This window comes from Caloenas nicobarica, chromosome 4 (assembly GCF_036013445.1).
Source record: "Caloenas nicobarica isolate bCalNic1 chromosome 4, bCalNic1.hap1, whole genome shotgun sequence".
Taxonomy (NCBI): domain Eukaryota; kingdom Metazoa; phylum Chordata; class Aves; order Columbiformes; family Columbidae; genus Caloenas; species Caloenas nicobarica.
The window spans coordinates 27,366,589-27,385,091 of NC_088248.1; the positions used below are offsets into that span (position 1 = coordinate 27,366,589).

At 39.7% G+C, this 18,503-nt stretch overlaps 1 protein-coding gene across 6 annotated transcripts in view; it reads left to right on the plus strand.

The window, feature by feature from the left end:
• Positions 1-18,503, plus strand: part of ANKRD17 (ankyrin repeat domain 17) — a 97,288-nt gene that overhangs the window by 4,946 nt on the left and 73,839 nt on the right. The window contains exon 1 of one of the 6 annotated variants that reach the window (XM_065634814.1): positions 16,656-16,810. The exons of the other annotated variants lie outside the window; for them this stretch is intronic. Coding sequence (XP_065490886.1) covers positions 16,778-16,810 — 33 coding nt within the window. The 5' untranslated portion in view covers positions 16,656-16,777. Of the gene's footprint in view, positions 1-16,655; positions 16,811-18,503 lie in introns of those variants that run through there. 6 annotated transcript variants of the gene reach the window in all.

The following is an 18,503-nucleotide window of genomic DNA, read 5'->3' on the forward strand; positions in this document are numbered from 1 at the left end:
TGTGAAAACATGGTTTAGCAGTTACTCTGAACAAGCTCCAATAAAAACCATGAATATTGCAGGCTTCTTGAAAGTGTTCTTGTATGTACAGATTTTGTTCAACATTTGTCTTCAATAAAGACTAAGTGCAAAAAAGAGCAAGTCCTAGTAGCAAGTTGGTACTTAAAAAATCTCATGTCTAGGGTGCATTACGACTTCTCTTATTAAACACGGAAAGGTGTAATTGTATAATAATCTGTTTACAAGCTTATTTCAAGTATTTGAATTTACAGAATGTTTGCTGCTGGCAGTGAAGTTTGTAATTGCTTTTCCTAATATATCCGTTTTAAGAGTTTGTAGGTTCCGTTTTCTTCTTGAGCAAAGAGTCTTGTGATGATCAGATATAGATTTGTGTGTGTTTCCTTATGTTATTTCTGTCATTTTTTTCTGACTAGTGTATTTTGTTACTGGATTCTCATATGACATGCAGATGAGCTTTCCTAAACATAATCCTCAATAATGGCCATACCTGAAAGCGCTACCTTATGCAAAGGATGTTTTTGAGACTTCTTGGCTGTTTCTTAAGCCTTCTTGGTTTTACTTGGAACTCATAGCTGCTGCAAATAAAAGTTCAGGGTTTTTTTTCAGCTGCAGTTGAATTAATAATTAAACTAAATTAGATGAAATTAAACCACTACTGGTCCTTTAAAATTTCTTTGTGCTGAAGAAGGTACTCTTAACTATTTTAGCTTCAGATATAAGGTGTTAATCTGAAAATATGGGCTTACTGGTGTGATTTCAAGAGTGTCACAGGTACATGGTTGTAATACTTAAATTGTAAAAGGCTTTAACAGGTTAAGTGTTAATGTAAGATGTTATTTTAGAAATATTTTTTCGAATCCCAAGTGTCTTAATTAGAATCCTGGAATAAGACCTTTGGCTTCTGCTAAAGAGCCAGTGAGTCTTGCTTGACCACTGTATGATACATGGTCTGTGCTGCTATTACTTTCATTTCATTGTGTCTTCAAATACAAGACAAAACATGCAACTAGTTGGGCTCTGGCCTTGTTAGTCTGTGACATCCTGATACACAGTTCAGTCTCGTATTCTGACTCGTTTATGCTGTAATTCTTTTATTTTTGTGTATTATGGCAGTTTTTTTCCCTGTATCATTTTGTTTCTTCCCTTCAAAAGAAGAAATAATAGTAAAATCCTTTAGGGGAAAAAAAGCAAGCTTGTGTAAGACCTAAGGTGATTTTGGCATTTTCCTCATCAATATAGTTAGTACAATGGTATAGCAGTATTTACCGTACATCAGTTGAACTGACATGACTGAAAAAGCAGATAAGCCACAGCAGGGTTCATGGCAGACTGCTTTTCCATCACTAGAAATAACCTTTTTGTGACACTTCAGAAGCCTCCATGTTGGGTACTCCCAACACAAAGCCCACTCTTAGAGAAAATAATTTATCTAAGTAGGTGCTAAGTAGTTTTGTTTTACCTTGCGTGAGGGCTATGGTAAGTATTATATGATGTAATATAACCGTTAAGAGTTTAACTGTATCTGAAGATGAGTAGAATTAGAGATTGCCTGGAAGCATGTAAAGGATATTTCTCAGAAATCCTTGACTTAACAGGGCTGAGAAGGCTGCTCGTAGGTGAATCCTGCAACCATGTTTCACAACAGTGAAATCTGCTGTAACTGACCACAGGAGGCATTAGCCCAAAATATTTAATATCCCTTCCTTCTTGTTCACTAGAGTAAATTCCAGCAAAATCAGCTTGGAATACTGGAATAATGATCTGGCTGGCTTTGCCATTCCTTGCTAACCATCTTTCAGTCATTATTGGCATCACCCTGTAGATGATAGCTAGCATATGGCCTCTTATCTAAGGATTTACATTAATAGAATTCATCTGCTAATTAGGAGATTGAGTGTACTGTTACTGGCTGAGGTGCTAAGCAAGATTTAGTAGTGTCTGCATATGCATGGCGAGGAGTCTAGGTATGTAGAGCTAGTAGATGATGTCTGGTTAGACCTAGTGCATATTGTAGAATAAAAGTCTTTTTTTTTTTTGTCTACTCTACTTAATTGAAGTTATTAGTGAATATTTGAGTTTAAGAAGGCCTCTGCACAAAATGACCATGTCAGAAGGTGGAGTTGGGTATTGGTGGTGCCATGTGAATTTGTTTACTTCCTCAGATATTTCTTCAGGAAATGTCCATACAAACCTAACTTCTGTGTGCAGGCAGGAGCCAAACACCCAGTATTTAAAGTTAATAATTTAGTTATTTAAAGATAATTATATTTCTGGAAAAGATTTAGTGGAGATGAGAGAATTTCCTCGTCTGTCAGCTTTGAAGGCAAATGGGATTATGCATGTTTGTTTTTTCTCTATCTGCATTTTAAAGACAAAACTACTGTGCTTGTTTAGGATATGGCTGATTTGGAAGTTGAATTTAAGAATTGAAAAAATGAATGCTGCAGATCCAGGATCAGTAAGAAGGCTTTGGTTTTGAGGTTAAAGAAAAAAGGCCTTTTCACTTTGAGTTAAATAAAAAAAAATTACAGCAATTTGATTATAGTTTATTAGACCATTTGAGGCAGCATCTTTGGCTGCTTTGGTAGGCTTTGTGGTTTTTTTTCCTGAAATGATGATGTGCTTCAGGTTTCTTAATGGTATGGTATTTTAGGTGGCTAAGTTGAAATAGTGTCATAAACATGTGCTGTAACTGTAGAGCTTCTATAGCTATGTGGAGTTTTTGTGTTGTCAGTGACTTTTGATGTTTCGAGAAAGAATGCTAAGTGTGTGGGCGGGGGAAGGACTTAATGCTAGCAAATCGTTTGGATAAGGTCATTTAGGAGGAAAAAAAAGAAGTCTTAATGTGTGGTTAGCTAATAGTTGTGTACCAGGCTAAAAAAATCAGCAGTGAAACCATGTCTTTAAAAAACCCAGACTGTTGTGTCTTTATTATATCTTTCATTGTGCTTGCAATATTTTCTTTGAGGCTGAATGTTGTAATTATGATGATTGTTTGTGTTACTCAAAACAGTTTTTGACAAATTCAAATTACTGGTCTTTGATATGCAGGTGTTTTTCCTCTGCTGTATTTTAGCTGAATCCTCAAGCCTTAGGAGTATAATAGTGTATTCTAGGAAATAAACAAAACCTTGATTTTTTTTTTTTTTAACCTAATTTTCCTGCCCCACCACAATATCTTAGCTTGAATTAGGTCTCTGTGGTGTTAATAATCAAGAATGGATAATGTGTCCAAATATGCAGCTGTTCACATGATAGAAAGTGGAACTAGAAAGAAGTTTGGAGTATTAAGAAGTATGATGTTGCTATTTAGAATATCAGTTTGGGGTTTTGGCTTCCATTCTCCTCTACTTCAACTTGAAATAGTCAAGAAGTTAAGTCAAGTGTCGGGATTCATTGTTTTAGGTTAAAATTAAAGGTATCTTTCACAAAGTAACATGACTTATTTCTACTGCTGGGGAGGCTACCTTGTGTTTGGGCTCAGGTTTGTTTCCCCTTAATGAAAACACAGTGATTGTTTGCAAGCCTGTACATCTGTCCTTCTTTGCAGGAACTGTTTTGTGGAATATAGCCTCAGCAGGAGAACATCTGAAACCTCTCTCTAGGGCAGGTAGTGGTTCAGAGATAAGAGAAGGAAAGTCGCTTTTATCCTCCCAGTTTTTCCACACACAAGAATAGAACTAAATACTTTTTAAAATCAGAATTTGGAGGTCCTAAGTACGTCTGTTTCTGGCAGGTATTGAGTGACTCACATGCTTTCCTGTGTCTGAGCTTTACAGTTTCAAAACTTTAGGTATTCCTCTGCTTTTGTTTCAGTCTTGTCCTGAAATTCTTTGCCAGTGGAATTTTCCTTTTTATGCTGTTCTGCAGGTGTGAATTGGTCTCCTCCACAGAACAGTGAACAATGCTTTAATGAAGTTTAATTTTTAAACTCATTATGTGACTTAGCTTTTTTTTTCCTGAAGTGCTTGGTGTTGTTCAGCTTTTGTATCAGCGTGCATACTAATCCCACTGAAGTTGAAGGAATCATGCTTCTAGGAATGTTGCAATCAACACACTGCTGCACTGCCCCTCCTCCCCCCCCCCCCAACCCCCCAAAAACCCCAAAAAAACCAACACCAAAAAACCAACACAAACAAAAAACCAACCAACAAAACCCAAAACCAAAACAAAAACCCCACCCTAAACCAACAAAAAACCCACAATTCATTGCTTCTCCTAGCCACTTGGGAAAAGATCTTGTTGAAAGAAGCTCAGCAACAGAAAACCCATGTTTACACTCAATCAGTTCATTGATCCAGTTTGTCAGTCGCACAAGAGCTTGTGCTGACACAGGGAAGAGCCAGGAACTATTCATTTAAATGCCTGTCAAAGAAACACTTGCGTCGTCTTTGAGGACTCAGATTTTTACAAATGCTACATATCTGTGAGAATTTTTCTATGAAAGGGCTAAGTGGTCCTGTTGATGCTTCCTTTGGATCTTCTATTTGAAAACACCTCGCACAGTCTTGGACAGATAAATTGTGTAGAAATTTCTTTTACATGCAGTTTTAAAATTTGAAAGCTTCTTGAGATTAAATCAGCCCTGACTTTTTTTTTGTCTCTGGTATTTAAGGTTCTTGAAAGCAGTGTATTGAGGATAGGGAGAAAGAGGAACAAAGCAGTATTTTCTTAAAATGTTGCCATACTTTTAAGTATCACCATCGCTGCTTTTGTGTCATTTAGTGCAATGCAGCAAAGGAGTCACATAGTATGCTGACTAGCATGAAATATTAACAAAACACAGTTGTGATCGGTATAATTGTAATACAAATAACCAAGCTAGTTTAAAGAAAAAGACAACTTTCCATGTTAACAGTCTGCTAGATAGATCAACATATGCCTTCTGTCCATCTCAGTCACTAACAGAAGTGAAAGTTGGCATAACAGCATGCTGGTATTTTTGTGAAGCATCAGCTTGATGAAGGATCTCCTCAGTGATAAATATAGTGGCAAACTTCATGTGCTAAACTTTCAAAAGGGCTTTTCTGAAGCCTGTGTGTGTGGGAAATATTTGTGCTTCTACAAGAACTTCTGTAAAATCACTGTAAATTTATTTGCATCTTAGAGTTGAAGTGGATTTTCAGAAGTGTGCTAGTAAGTGCACTGAAGTTGGATTCTGCAAAAATATTTAGGATATGGGATGGCATAATGAGTTGATGTTTTAGCCTAGCTCTGTCAAGAGGGGGGAGTCTCTTCCTCTGAGCTATTCCCAGCTGTGCATTTACACTGTTTGTGTTTTGCCAGCTATCTTTGGAGCAGATCTCTGGCTTGTGATCTGTCTGGAAGGTTAGTGAAGTGGGTACCAAGGGGGAAAGGAAGAGAGCTGTGTGGAGTTTTTCTGTTTGGTTAGTTTTTCCATCTGAAACTGAGGTGTTAGGTCAGGACATGCCTTATTCACTTTTATGGGACTTCGTAGATTGTCTTCAGCCAAGCATTGATGAAACAACTCTGCCGAGCACAGTGTTTGTTATGTAAGTTGATACAGATGCTAATTCCTTCTCTAGTCTGAAACTATTGTGTGGTGTTCTGTCCCAGCATTGCTTAGTTATGTCAGTGAATGACCAAAGCCTTGGTTAGCTTGCAGATTACTTTGCCTTCATTAATTTCATGTACATTACTGGTATTGAAGAAGCTCTGAAGTAGTACTACCTAGTTAGCACTTGCTGGTGTGAAATAGACTTGAAATAAGCTTAGTAGTAGTTTTCTCAATGAATTTAATGTAAAACCCCCCTATTTTTACATATTAAAAAAATCACCAAAATGTTTTCAAGACAGGCAGATGTCTTTGGTGGTGGCTTTCATTGGTATCCCGAGATGGATATTACGGAGTATGCAGTCTTTCCAACTCATTGGAATACTTATACATTGCTGAAGTTACTTCTATTAATGTGGTAACAAAAGTATTGTGTACACAGTCTGGGACATATTTAAATGATTTTTCATAATTTTTTTGAACTTCCAAAGCATTTTTTAAGATTTTGTCTTAGTAGAATAATGTCTTTAGGCTCTGTGTGTATGCTAAAATTTAAATACAAGCGGTGGAGGAGAGGTTCTGCTATGTGAGGGCGTGCATGTGTTTGAAAGGGGAACTCATCCTCAGCTGTCAGGGTGGTGAGTGTTGTCTAGCTGTGCTGCTGAAGACTGCCAAAGACTCTTTGGTTTTGGGCTCTTGAAAACCTTTAGGGCTAGTTTTCAGCTAAAATCAGGCTCTTACTGCGAGTGCATCTTGAATTGAGGAGGGCAGATGTTTGTGATTTGTTCAATCTTCTGGTAGTCTAAGATGAACTGAATCTGTGATTTTTATTTCTGAAGACCCAGCAGAGATGGGGAACAGGAGGTATTGAACTCCAATGAACAAGCACTGTTGAGCTAGAGGTATTTCAAGCTGGCAGCTGGTTCAGCTGTGTTGTGCAGTCCTCTGCATTTACTGTGTTCAGTAAATGCTGTGCATTCTGGTGGGCAGTCCTCAGTCTGTGGTGATCTTCCAAGTAGCTTCAGGTGAAACAAGAAGTGAACAATCATGTTAAAATAATATAGTGAACACAGAAGTCTCTCATTGTTTTTATTCAGTTGATAAATTTCTCCTTCAGCTTTTTCTAACAGCTTGTTCTCTGTTAAATTCTAGGTTTGGTATTGCTGTCTATGAATGGAGTAGGTATTCTGGTGGGTTTAGTCCATGAACTTGAAGATGCCAGCTAAGTAACTGATTATTGGGAGGTTTGTAAAAGAAAGCTTGTTTCCATGGCGTTAGCATAGGTCTCAATTTGATATAAACCAAGTCCAAATTCATTATGAACAGCCCACCTGAAAGCAGAGCTGTTAAAACAACTGTCTGGCTCACAGCTGGGAAAATGGAGATGAGGGCATCCTGATACAGCAGATTCTGGATTAAAATTTGACATAGTTACTTTATATCAATGTTCATTTGATTGGGTTATTATGCATAGAAGAAAATTATGGACTTAGCCACTTAAAAGAGGAGGAGACTTTGATCTAGAAAGTGGCTTATTCTGGTTGAGGGCCTCGTAACTCCTTGTGGGGAATGTAGCTGCACTTAAACTATTCAGGAACTTCCAGTGGGTTACAGCTGTTAACTGTAAAAAGGGCTTATATTTAAAACATCAGACAAGTTCCAATGTGTTTTCATGATTGAAGAACTGGAAATAAGGAACTGGCTGCTTGCATGTTGCATTCAGTCCTTTTTATGGTTATTGAGTCTTACATTATTATTTGTTCAATGTGTTCTGTGAATGCATAGCTAAAATTGCCAAAATATATCATGTTACAGCAGGTATAAGAGAGAACCTCTACATTTTGGACCTTGCTTACCAATATTAACCAGGTAAAAATAAAGAACAACTTTGCCTGAAGTAGGCGTGTTCTCCTACTTGTGTGCCAAATAGTGTCCAGATATATCATGTGTTCAAAGAGGATGGTTTTGAACTTGTACACAAATTTTCACATGCCAATGTGAAGATTTCTTGCATTAGTACCTAGCTTAGGATTCAAGAAGCACTAGTAGGGATGTTGTTGGACTGTACATGACTCCCACATGTGAGAAATTTTTATTCTGTTTAGAGGCCATACAAATGCTGCTTACATTATACGTCACATTCCTGTCACCACTATTTCACCCGTGAAGTGAGAAAGGAGTATATTTTACTTGATTTGAAGAAGGATCCTCCCTGTCCCAAATGGCTGTCTTTGCTGAATGTGTTTGCCATCTTACTTGTGTTTAGCCCAAAACCAGATTTCTTCAGTGCATTGGAAGTTCTTGGACTAAAGGCTTGGAACATTGTATTACCTACTGAAAAAATGGACTACTTGAAGTGAAGAACTGAAAGGAATTTCTCTTACAGGAAGCTGCTCTTAGATAAAAAATTGTGCCAATAATTTTACACTTCTGATGGAAAATACTTTTTAAATGCTTATGCTTAATGCTATGTAAGTTTGTCTCACTTCTGTAGCTTTGTGTCAGTTTTATTTGAATTTGCATGGGCGGTTCCCCCTTAAAGAAATTGTAGGGGCTTCTCTAATAATTAGACAGAAAATGCACTGGATAAATAAGGAGACAAATCTGCAGGAATATTTCTTGCCTCACTCGTTTAATGATATTCTAGTTTAGTCTGTCTTAAGGGCAGTGCTATGTATGAATAAAGATATTTTCTTACCTCCTTCTTCCATGTTTAGGTTTGCCTTAGAGAATTGAAATCCAAAATAGTAGGGCTGATGTAAGCACTTACTGGGGAGGAAGGCTCTTAGCTGATTAGAAGGGCTTCTCTCACTCTGCCAGCATGCTGCTTACTAGACTACAAAACTCTGTTTAGGTGTTGTTTCATTTAGGCATAGGTGAAGACTAATTTCAGAAATATTTTTATGTTGTGCAACGATCTTCTGTTTAGAGATGGATGGTGTAAGGACAAGAGGCTGCTAATAGAATTTAAGACTATTAACTTACGAGTCTTGACTTGTGTTGCAATCTCACTTTAGATAAAGCTAGTTTTTTGACATCCCTTTTCTCAGAGTTCCTGGAAAAAGTGCTGTAAGCTGAATGCTTTTGCTTTGAGCTTGCAGCTGCTTTTGGTGAATCCTTATAGTCTCCTGATCCTTCCTGGCATTATGTTGCCAACTTTTTTTCAATTGTGGGAGTGACTGCCTTTTTTTACTGACCCTTGAATGAGAAATCTTTGAAATAGTACTACAGTGTGAATGCCAAAATCTCTTGACTACTACTGGGAGGAGAAAATAGCTATTTGAAAAGGGTTCTCTCTGGATGTGGAGTCGTCATCCTCCCTGATTGTACCAGACACTGACAGTGCATGCAGGCTGCTAAGTATATTTTGCTAGAACAGTGCTTCTGTTAAGGGGGAACAGATCTGAGGAGGAGTGTGTGAAGGAGATTGGGCAGCTTTATTCCATCAGACAGGTTATGAACATCCAAGTCTGGCAACAGTCAGTCTTAATACCTTATAGGGTTTTTTTGTAGTCTTCTAAATTGATGTTAAAAAGCTCCTGATGTGTTTACCTTGGTACCTTTAGAGGCAGTATAGCACAGAGACTGTTCAAAGATACTAGTTTACTTGGGGCTGTGGGAAACCTAGGTCTCAAGAGTACCACATTAAGGCTTCTTGAAGAATAGAATTTCATGCCATCCAGCTCTATATGCTTAGCAAAAAGAGTAAAATTTAATTAACAGAAGATACTGAGTGTGGCAGAAGGGTCTCAAATGCCTTGCCACCATAGGCAAGGTAAAGAATATGCCGGACAGAAATAAAAATATGTCTTGGGAGAAAGCTTAGTTTTTCAGTGGGAGTCTTGGACAGTCAAGGAAGTTGTTACATAGTTGTTCCATAGTCGTTGTTAGAATATGCAGTTGTTGCCTAGTTGTTACATAGAATATGCAAATTCTTTATAGAAAGGTTTGCTTATCTGGGAGGAGACAACAGCTGAAACAATGGTGATGTGATGGTAAGGACAGGCAGCAAGGATCATATTGTGATTGTAAAACTCGGTGCTTCACTGCAGTTTTTGGCAGAAAAGTTTGAAATGCTCAAAACCTCCCCCAAATTATGAGGATAAGAGAATAAAGAGAAATTAGACTAAAAGTGTATATTTAAACTGGTAGGTTTTATCAGGTTAAATCTACCTCTCACAACAATAAAACAAAGGAATAGAGTAGATCTCATTAGTTTTAAATTCACTAAAGCAACTACCTGAAGGATGTTGGAAATATAGTCTGTCTGACAACTGTGAAGATGTGATAATTGGAAAAGTCAAGTAAAGGAAAACAAGATGCTATGTGAAATAGTAAAAGCACATGATGGTCATGACTTGCTGAGGTTTGGCTTGAGACAGACTTGATTTTATGTAATCATTTACCACTGAGGATCAAGAGTAAGGAGTTTGAATCCATCTGGAGAGACAAATGGAAACAATATGTTTAAAGCGCTTTTTTTTAATATCAACATATAAATGAGGAACCTTAGAAAATACACAAATGACTGTAAACTACTACTAAGTAGAGGTCATGCTTTTATGTTTTAAAATATTTTAAAAGTAAAAATGATATCAGAAGTAGCAGAGAGTGAAGAACATGCTTAGTGTCTTAGTGGTTATCTGAACTAGCTAATGGAGTGATGTAAGGTGTGCACACAGATGGGGATATAGTTCCAAATGAAGGTTGATAAATACTAGTGGAATTTTACAAGGCGTTGAGCTTATCTGGGGGAGTATATACTCTGTTTGGGGAAACATTCAGTTTTGACTTATAGAGGGTTTTGAAAAACTTTTATTTTTACTCTCAGAGCAGATTGGAAGACCTTGGCTCAGTCCAGCAAAAGGAAGGTGGGTAGGAGTCTCTTCTCTAAAAAGTGAAGAAATGGACCAAACACAAAGCTCAAAGCTAGTATTAGCAGGAGGAGGAGGAGATCCACCAGTAGGTGGCGTATAATTGTAGTGTGTTATTTTGAGTTGTTTACTCGTTAGTTATGTCTCCAGATAAGTTAGGGTTTTTGCCTTTTTTTCCTCTTCTTGTGGTATTTTGAAGATGATCACAGTAACTGCATTGTATTATTTAATACAGAATAGAATCACAGAATGATTTCAGTTGGAAGAGACCCTCAGGATCATTGAGTCCAACCATAACCTAACCTAACTCTAGCACCAAACCATGTCCCTAAGAACCTCGTCTAAATGCCTTTTAAACACCTCCAGGGATGGTGACTCCAGCACTGCACTAGACAACCTGTTCCAATACCTGACAACCCTTTCCGTGAAGAATTTTTTCCTAATATCCAATCAAAACCTCCCCTGGTGCAACTTGAGGCCACTTCCTCTTGTCCTATTGCTTGCTACTTGGCAGAAGAGACCAACACCCTCCATGCTACAACCTCCTTTCAGGTAGTTGTAGACAGCAATAAGGTCTCCCCCTCCAGCAACCACCACTGTGACAGGTTTTTGGGAGACACATGCTCCTAGATTTTGATGAAATTGGTTGATTTTTTTTTTTTTTTTTTTACATGCTATTTTGATGATCTACTTTTGCAGCCTCTAAGACAGAATAAAGTAAGTCCAGACTATTAAAAAAAAACCCAACCAACCATCCCTTTGGAGCGTAATGACTTGTGTGACAAAATGACTTGGGTTCATTTTGTTGGTTACTCTGTAGGTGATTTCTTGTCCTACACAGGTTTTTTGCTCTCTCCTTAAGCAGTAATGGGAGTGCTCTCTGGCTACCAGTGATGAAGCTTGGGACAGAAGCTATAAGAGGGTGAGTTCTCTGTATTGTATTGCCATATTTACTGTTTTCCTGCTGTTGACTTGTATGTGCATCTTGTCCACATAATCCTTCAAACACAAGTTTGAAGCAGCCTTGGAAAAACTATCTGAATGATAGTTGTGCCATTGAATGCTTCTCTGGCATATAAACAACTGCTCATGTGTCTTACAGTTTTTTGTTTTGTGTTAGAAGAGGAAACTTTCTCATTTGAGAAGTTCTAATAATGGAGTTTTCCCTTATGTAGATTGAGTTTCCGTATGTCATGTGGATTTCTAATCCACATGGAATAAGTCTTCTCTCTGCAAATGTATCACGTCATATTCAACATTTTCAAATGTATTTTGTTTGTGATAGGTGCTTCAGTTTTCAAGGTATTTCATGTGACATTAGTGGGTTTTTTGCATCTTGGTGCTCTACACTTAGTGGAAAATAGGGATGTCACAAAATTTCTGCTGGAAACCCACCCTGCTTTTTGCTCTGAATGGTCTGGGCAACTTATTGATTCTATCTGAGGTCATCTTTTTAGGACTGTCTACCTACTGCTGGAAAGAGAAATACTTGGGAAGGTTGTGCTGAGGGGCATAACTGAATGATACTTTGTACTGTATTTAAGGGCTATTTTAAACTCTCAATCTCAAAGTGATTTGGGTTTTTTTAGTAATTAATGCACCTCATGGTTCTACTGAATAAGGCGTTAGCATCTGTGTTGGACACAGTTTAAACAACCCAACCTTGACACTGAGCTCTGTGACTCTGAAAGGACACAAAGTGTGTTTATATGCTTTGGGACAGTTGGTGACCAGTACTGCTTGATCAGCTGTAAATAGATAACAATGTGCTTTTGTGATATAAGAGTGGGAATTGTCTGATCAATTGTTTAAATGCTTACATTTCTGAGTGCCAGAATCTGTCTCGGATCAATTGTCAAAATGCTGGTGATTCAGGGTGATGTAATCTGAGTGATGCTATTTCAAGTTTAGTGGTGGCCTGTGAGAATACTGGAAGATTGAACTAGGAATTAGAAAAAAGTCCACTAGGTCTTGAGCATTTACGTACTTTATCCTGCATGAACGATTGTGTTCTAGTGGATGCTTTCATTCTTCTTTGGTCAAATCATACAGTTTTCACTAAGCTTTAGTTACAAGTGCTGTATTGGGAGCATAGCATAGAGTAAACCAAACTTGATTAATACTTGTCCCTGTCTTTGTCTTTCAGTGCTATCTCAGGATTCTCTTTGGTCTAACACACTTCAGTGTATTGTGAAATAGGGCGCTTTTTCCCCTGTTTTTAAGCAGTGTTGTGCTAAGTTTGTCTCTTCAAGCTGCACCTCTCCTACCTTCTGTGTGTAGAACATAAGGGCTTTTCTGTGTTTTAGGCTTGCAGAATGTAAGGAATGGTAATAAAAAAACATGATGGATGTGCATGCCTTGGACAGCTGCGTTTTAAGGTACCACTTTTTCAGAAGAAAAGGCAGCTTTTTAGTAGTGGATGGTAATAGATGAGAATGCTGACTAGGTCATGCCCTTCATAGTAATGCGAAATAAAGCTAATAAGGTTTCAAATAGAGGCTGAGATGTTTCTGAAAGAGTTTTTTTTCTAAAACCAGCTAATTAAAGCAATTCATAGAGCTGGGCTTGAAAGCAAAGAGAAAAAAGATTTGTAGTCACACTTGCAAAACTTGAAAATATGTATCTGTGAAGACCCAAAATCACACAGTAGAAATACAAGATAAATTAGTTGCTGACTTCTAAATAGGGTTTTTGTTGGTTTTCTGTTTGGTTGGGGTTTAGGTTTTTTTTGTTGATGTTTTGGGTGTTTGTTTTTCTTCCCCCCTCCCCCAGTAGATACTTTTCTTGCAGGAATGGAAGCCTGCATTGAAGTCTTTATGTTTTACTGAACTTGGGAATGGGCTTTTTGGAATTTTGTATTCAATGCTACAAATTATTTTGAATTACTAAGTGAAGTGGTGGATGTTATGTGGCAAGTGAATGGTTCTTCCTGAGCCTGAACCAGGGGGCTGCAGATGAAGGTCAGCCAGGAGAGAGGAGGACGTGAGGGAACAGGAACACAAATGGGATTGAAGTATCAGGATTTTTAGTGTGAAAGAAAACATACTGAGTGTGACTTGCTTTCAGTGGAATATTTAGTAGGTTAGGTTGTTTGCCCTCATTGCTCACATGTAGAACCTGACTACTTGTGGTGTTTTTGATGGTGTTAACACAGCTTGAAGCTCTGAAGTTCTGGTTATGGTTTTGTAAGTGAATTTATGTTGTTGCAGACAGAACTCTCTGCCATCTTCCAAGTGGGACTAGAAGTGGTTCAGCTTTTGAGGTGAGCTTGTTTCTCCTGAAAATCTTGCATTTGTTCTGTAAAAATGGAGAGTGTGCCATGCAAACCTAGTGCACTGTGTTATGCTATCATTACATTTGAAAATGTTTTCAGTGTTGTTGTATGTAAAGTGTCTTAGTGCTGAGTTGTCTGTTTTCTGCATTTTCTGTGTGATAGAAGGTATCTGATAATTCTTTCTGACACTTGAAAGACTGACACTTGTGTATAATTGCTAGGCTGTATGTACCCAGGATCCACTGCAAGGGGCTGCTAAGTGTGTTAAAAATGCTGACCCAAAAGCACCTCTTGAAAGGAACCATGGAATTTTGTCCTGCGATTCTTTGCATGGAAAACAGTTTCCTATGGAAAGTAAGCTGTGATATGTAGTTATATGATTCATTTCCCTCAAGGCAGCTAAGTCTTCTATGAATCTTCTTGACTATGTAATGCAAGATTGCTGAGCCTTCACTTTCATAGGTAGATGTGCCCCATAAAGTTTGATGGGAAGTCAGGAAGGCACTACTCGAAGTGATCCTGCATAAAGTACTCTTGTTAAGACAAACCTAAGTGGATTGAGGTCTGCTGTAAAGGTTGGCAATTTTCTTCTCCTCAGAGGTAACCTCTGACAAGGGTAAGTCATTAGATATTTGTGTGTGTTTTTTAGAACTTTTTTATTAAAGCCAACAACTGGCTGAATAGCAGATAAAACAGTAATGGCTGGATTTATCAGTTAACTTGCTCAGTCTAGTACCTCTGAAAGAAAACCTGACCAACTGGACAGGCAAAATGCAAGCAAGAGTTCAATAAGGTATTTGATGAATGGCATAAAAATTCTTCTGTGATGTTAATTATGTAGGACATAAGTTCTGAAAACAGGCTTAAGACAAGTTAGTGTCAAAAACAAAGAACCCACAGAGGAGGTGCTCCTTGAATTAATTCTAGTAAAACAGTGTAAAATCTGAGGTGTTTCCTAAAGTGGAAATGTTCACAGACCATATAGGCAAGTGTAGATTTTGTGTAAAATGGAGGTCTTTTTGGTAGGTGAGTAGGTCATATTTCCCATTTTTTTCTTTTCTGTTAAAGAACAGAATTTTTTAGCAGTAGAACATAGCTGTGCCTAAAATTTAGGCTGATCAACTATTCTCTTTGAGATGTTAGTAGTTGATCTGGTCAGCCGACAAAAACTTGCTAAGAATATTCTTGCTGTTGAGAAAGTATTTGTCCAATTAGAACTTTTTTTTTCCAAAGATGATGTTGATTTAAAAAAAAATTACTACTAGCATTTCTTCAAATCAAAATATGAATTTAAATTCCTTGGGCACTAGACCCATTTGTGCTCTGCTAAAATAAGCTCGTGAGGGAGAAAATTTTTGCAGGGTTGACAAGATTTGTTAGGCTGTATTTTTTTTAACTGAAAATTTAATATTTTGAGAGCTGCAGATAGGTCAAAATCATTGACCAATCCTATGTGGAGAATGGATATCACTGTCACCTGGCGTTTTAAGGAGCATGTAAAATTTAACTTTCCTTGGTGCAAGCTACCAGTTGATGTTTTGAGTGAAGCAGAGAAGGTGGAGATGATGATGGTTCTCAAAACCACCCCATGGAGATCTTATTTCATGTGGTCAATACCTTGCGATTAAAGCTGGTGGTGCTTGGGCAGAACCACAGTTGTAGTGAAGCCTGAGGAACAAGAGAGAGGGGATCCTGGCTGACCTGTCTGCTGTCACTTTCCTGTCATGCCTTCCATGAGGACAGTCTTTCCTGAGGTGCAGGCCTGTTTCTGAAGCCCAGAGATGTTACTGTCTCCAGGGCTCTGCAATGAGGTGAGGCTTGGAGCTGTTATATGGAGTAGTGTGTGGGTAACCTTTCTTAACAGACTACCAGTTCACTTGGGTGGAGCTGGCTTGTTAGCTCCTAGTAGTCCCCATGATGTGATGTTCATAATGTTGCCTGAAAGAGATTCATTTTTCTGTTCAATGGTGACTTGACTGTATTCCTTTATTATTGGAGTTGCAGGCTGTTTCTAGAATTCGTGGTCACCCTGCATTGCCCTCAAGCAGTAGAGAAGAAAAGGATGGGGTGGTTGGAAATGCAGTAAGTAGATGGTGCAGCACTTAGGATGGGTTAGTTGACTTAGGAGGTTTTGCTGTAGTGGGAAGCCAGGTCATAGCACAGAAAAAAATGTGGGCCATGTCATAGATCAGCTTGATCTAAGAGTTGGTGTTCTTGAACAGGTTTGAGGAGTTTGTTTTGTTATCAAGAGTGGTTAGAATAGGGTGGCAGTACATAGACTCAAGGAACACCACCCAAAGTGGATTTGTGAACTTTATTGGGTCAGAATGAGTGTGTAAAGTGGCCCCAGCAACGCTGATGTGTACCGAAATGGTCTGTCAGACCCTCTCAGCATAACAGGACTAGTATCAGGCCTGTGTACCAGGAGGAGACGTTGTGGAGCTCCAGCTGGGAGACCTACCTCATGGAGGCAGCTGGGTGAGCCTGTGCTCCCAGTTTTGGTGGCCACCAGGTGAGTCATTCGAGACCTCTGCAACACTTAAAAGCTCTTCCGTGTGTGTGTGTGTGTGAGTCGGAGGCTTTGGGCAGGCCTGTTGCGCTGGACTTGTGGGTGGCAGAGGGGGTAGATGAGGAGAAGCACCAATCACTGAATTAATGACAAGGGAGGGTGGTGAAATGCATTATGAAAAACCTACAAGGGAGCTGGTTTCTTTAGGGTTTTTTCTTTATTCGTTCTTTTTGTTTTATCTTTTTTAAATACTCAGGTGCGCTTTGGAAGACCCAAGCAGAACCCCAAAGATGGAGCCGGACGGAGGCGCTGGCTGGGGGCTGCCGGCGGGGCACTCCTTGGGGCGGGGGGAGTGGAACGGTGCTGTCCCGGGGCCGCCGCGGCACCCCCCGCGCTAGGGTGGTAGGTGCCGGCTCTGCGCGGGGTGGAACAGTCCATTTCCTGTTCCCGTGCTGACAGCGGGGGGGAGCGAGCGTGCTGCGGCCGGCAGCCTGTCCGCCCGTCCCAGCGACGGCGGGGGGCGGGAGGGAAGAAGGGGGGTCATGGCAGACCGGTGAGGCACGGCAGAGGTGGCGGCTGCCGCGATGGAGGCGTACGTGTTGGAGGACATCCTGGAGGTATGGACGGGAGAGGGCTGCAGAACAAAGGGGTGTGCGGGGTCGGCTGGGTGAGGCGGCGGCCGAGCCCCGGGAAAGCACCCGGGCGTGGGGCCCCCGCCGGAGGCGAGGCTGGGCCGCGGAACGGGGACCCAGGGAGCCCGGCTGCCCGCTCGCCCTCCCTCCCGCCGCACGGCAGGCGGGCCCCTGCGGCCCCGCAGCCGGCCGGGAGTTGGCTTTGGATGCAAATGCACACTCGGGGCCTAGGTTGGAGCACGGTGCCGCCACGGCAGCCGCCCCCCCCTACGTCTCTCGGGGCTTTTTCCGGCACGGTATCTGTGGTCTGTTTTTAGCTGGGTGGCTGACGGGGCTGAACACCGGTGCTCCACGTATTCAGCGTTGGGGAGGGGTTACATTTACTGGAGTGCCGCTGGGGGAGGAGAGAGGCCTTCTGTGCCTTGGAGAGTGCTGCATGATCAGTGAGTGTTAATTGGAGTCCATGTGTGTGCTTGGAGCTGACATTGCAGTAAAATTGCTACAGCTTTTGGCCTTCTGCAGAACAACTCGTTGTCATAATTTTTTTTTGCCAGTGTTTCTGCTTCTTGCACTGAGTATGTTTTAGGACTATATAATTTCTATTACTGTATTGCCAATCTGCTTAAGTACAGTCTGCATTTACTTCCTCTGCAGAAGTAGATCCTGCATAATGAAATACATGGCATTGTTACTTCTTGGAACAGAAATTTGAAAATTTTCAGCCAAATGAAGGGAAACTTACCTAGGAATCCTAAAGTGAAACTTCTGTTTAAAGTGAAACAGATCTTGATTCCAGATCATATTAGCAGGTAGTAGCTGTAATAGTTCAAGGAAGTCTTTGTTGTTGTTACTGCTGTGGGTTTTTTTCTGGTTTTGCAAGCAAAAACATGTTTTCATTGCCAGATGACTTTTCAAAATATTTGCATGTAATCTTTATGGTGACAAGAAGCTGCTACCCTACTAGCTGCTGTCAAAATTTAGACAAAACAGTGCTTTCAGCAATGCTTATCCTTAGTTTCTTAATTTCCTTAATGATCATACTTCTATTGCTTTTATATTGTTCTAAATTATTAAAGCAACAGAGATACTTTAGTGTTGGTGTTAACTTCCTTGTGAACATTGGAACTGTTTAACATGATTACATCCAGAATGTTTATACAACTTCTCAGTTTGTGCTTAAGAAACTGATACAGATGGATGAACAAGACATTTTTACCAGTATCTACCTGTGTGACTGGGTGTCTGAGTTAGGAAGCCCAAAAGCAAACTGGGCTTTCTGCCATCAGACAAACATTTTGGTACTTCACTTGTCGTCTTGAATGCTGAAAGCTTTTTCTCCTCACCTGCTTACCTACTCACCCCCCCCCCCAAACTGTTACTGTCATGTCCAGCTCCATAGTATGTAAAAATAGTAAAATACTTGGTTTAATGTTCTTGTTTGGAAAGGCAGCTAGCAAATTAATTGTGTCAATATAGCAGCACTCTGTGTTTGTGTGTGTGAACTAAGCAATTCCACCTAGGATGCAGTGACTTTTTTTTTTTGATCATTTCATCACACATTCTTTTCTTGGTCATAAGACCAGTTGTATCCAGGTAAAACATACTTAAAAAAATAAAGTTGCCATATGGCTTGTCTGACTTTATATGTATTTAAACTATGAATTAATTGTTCATGAAT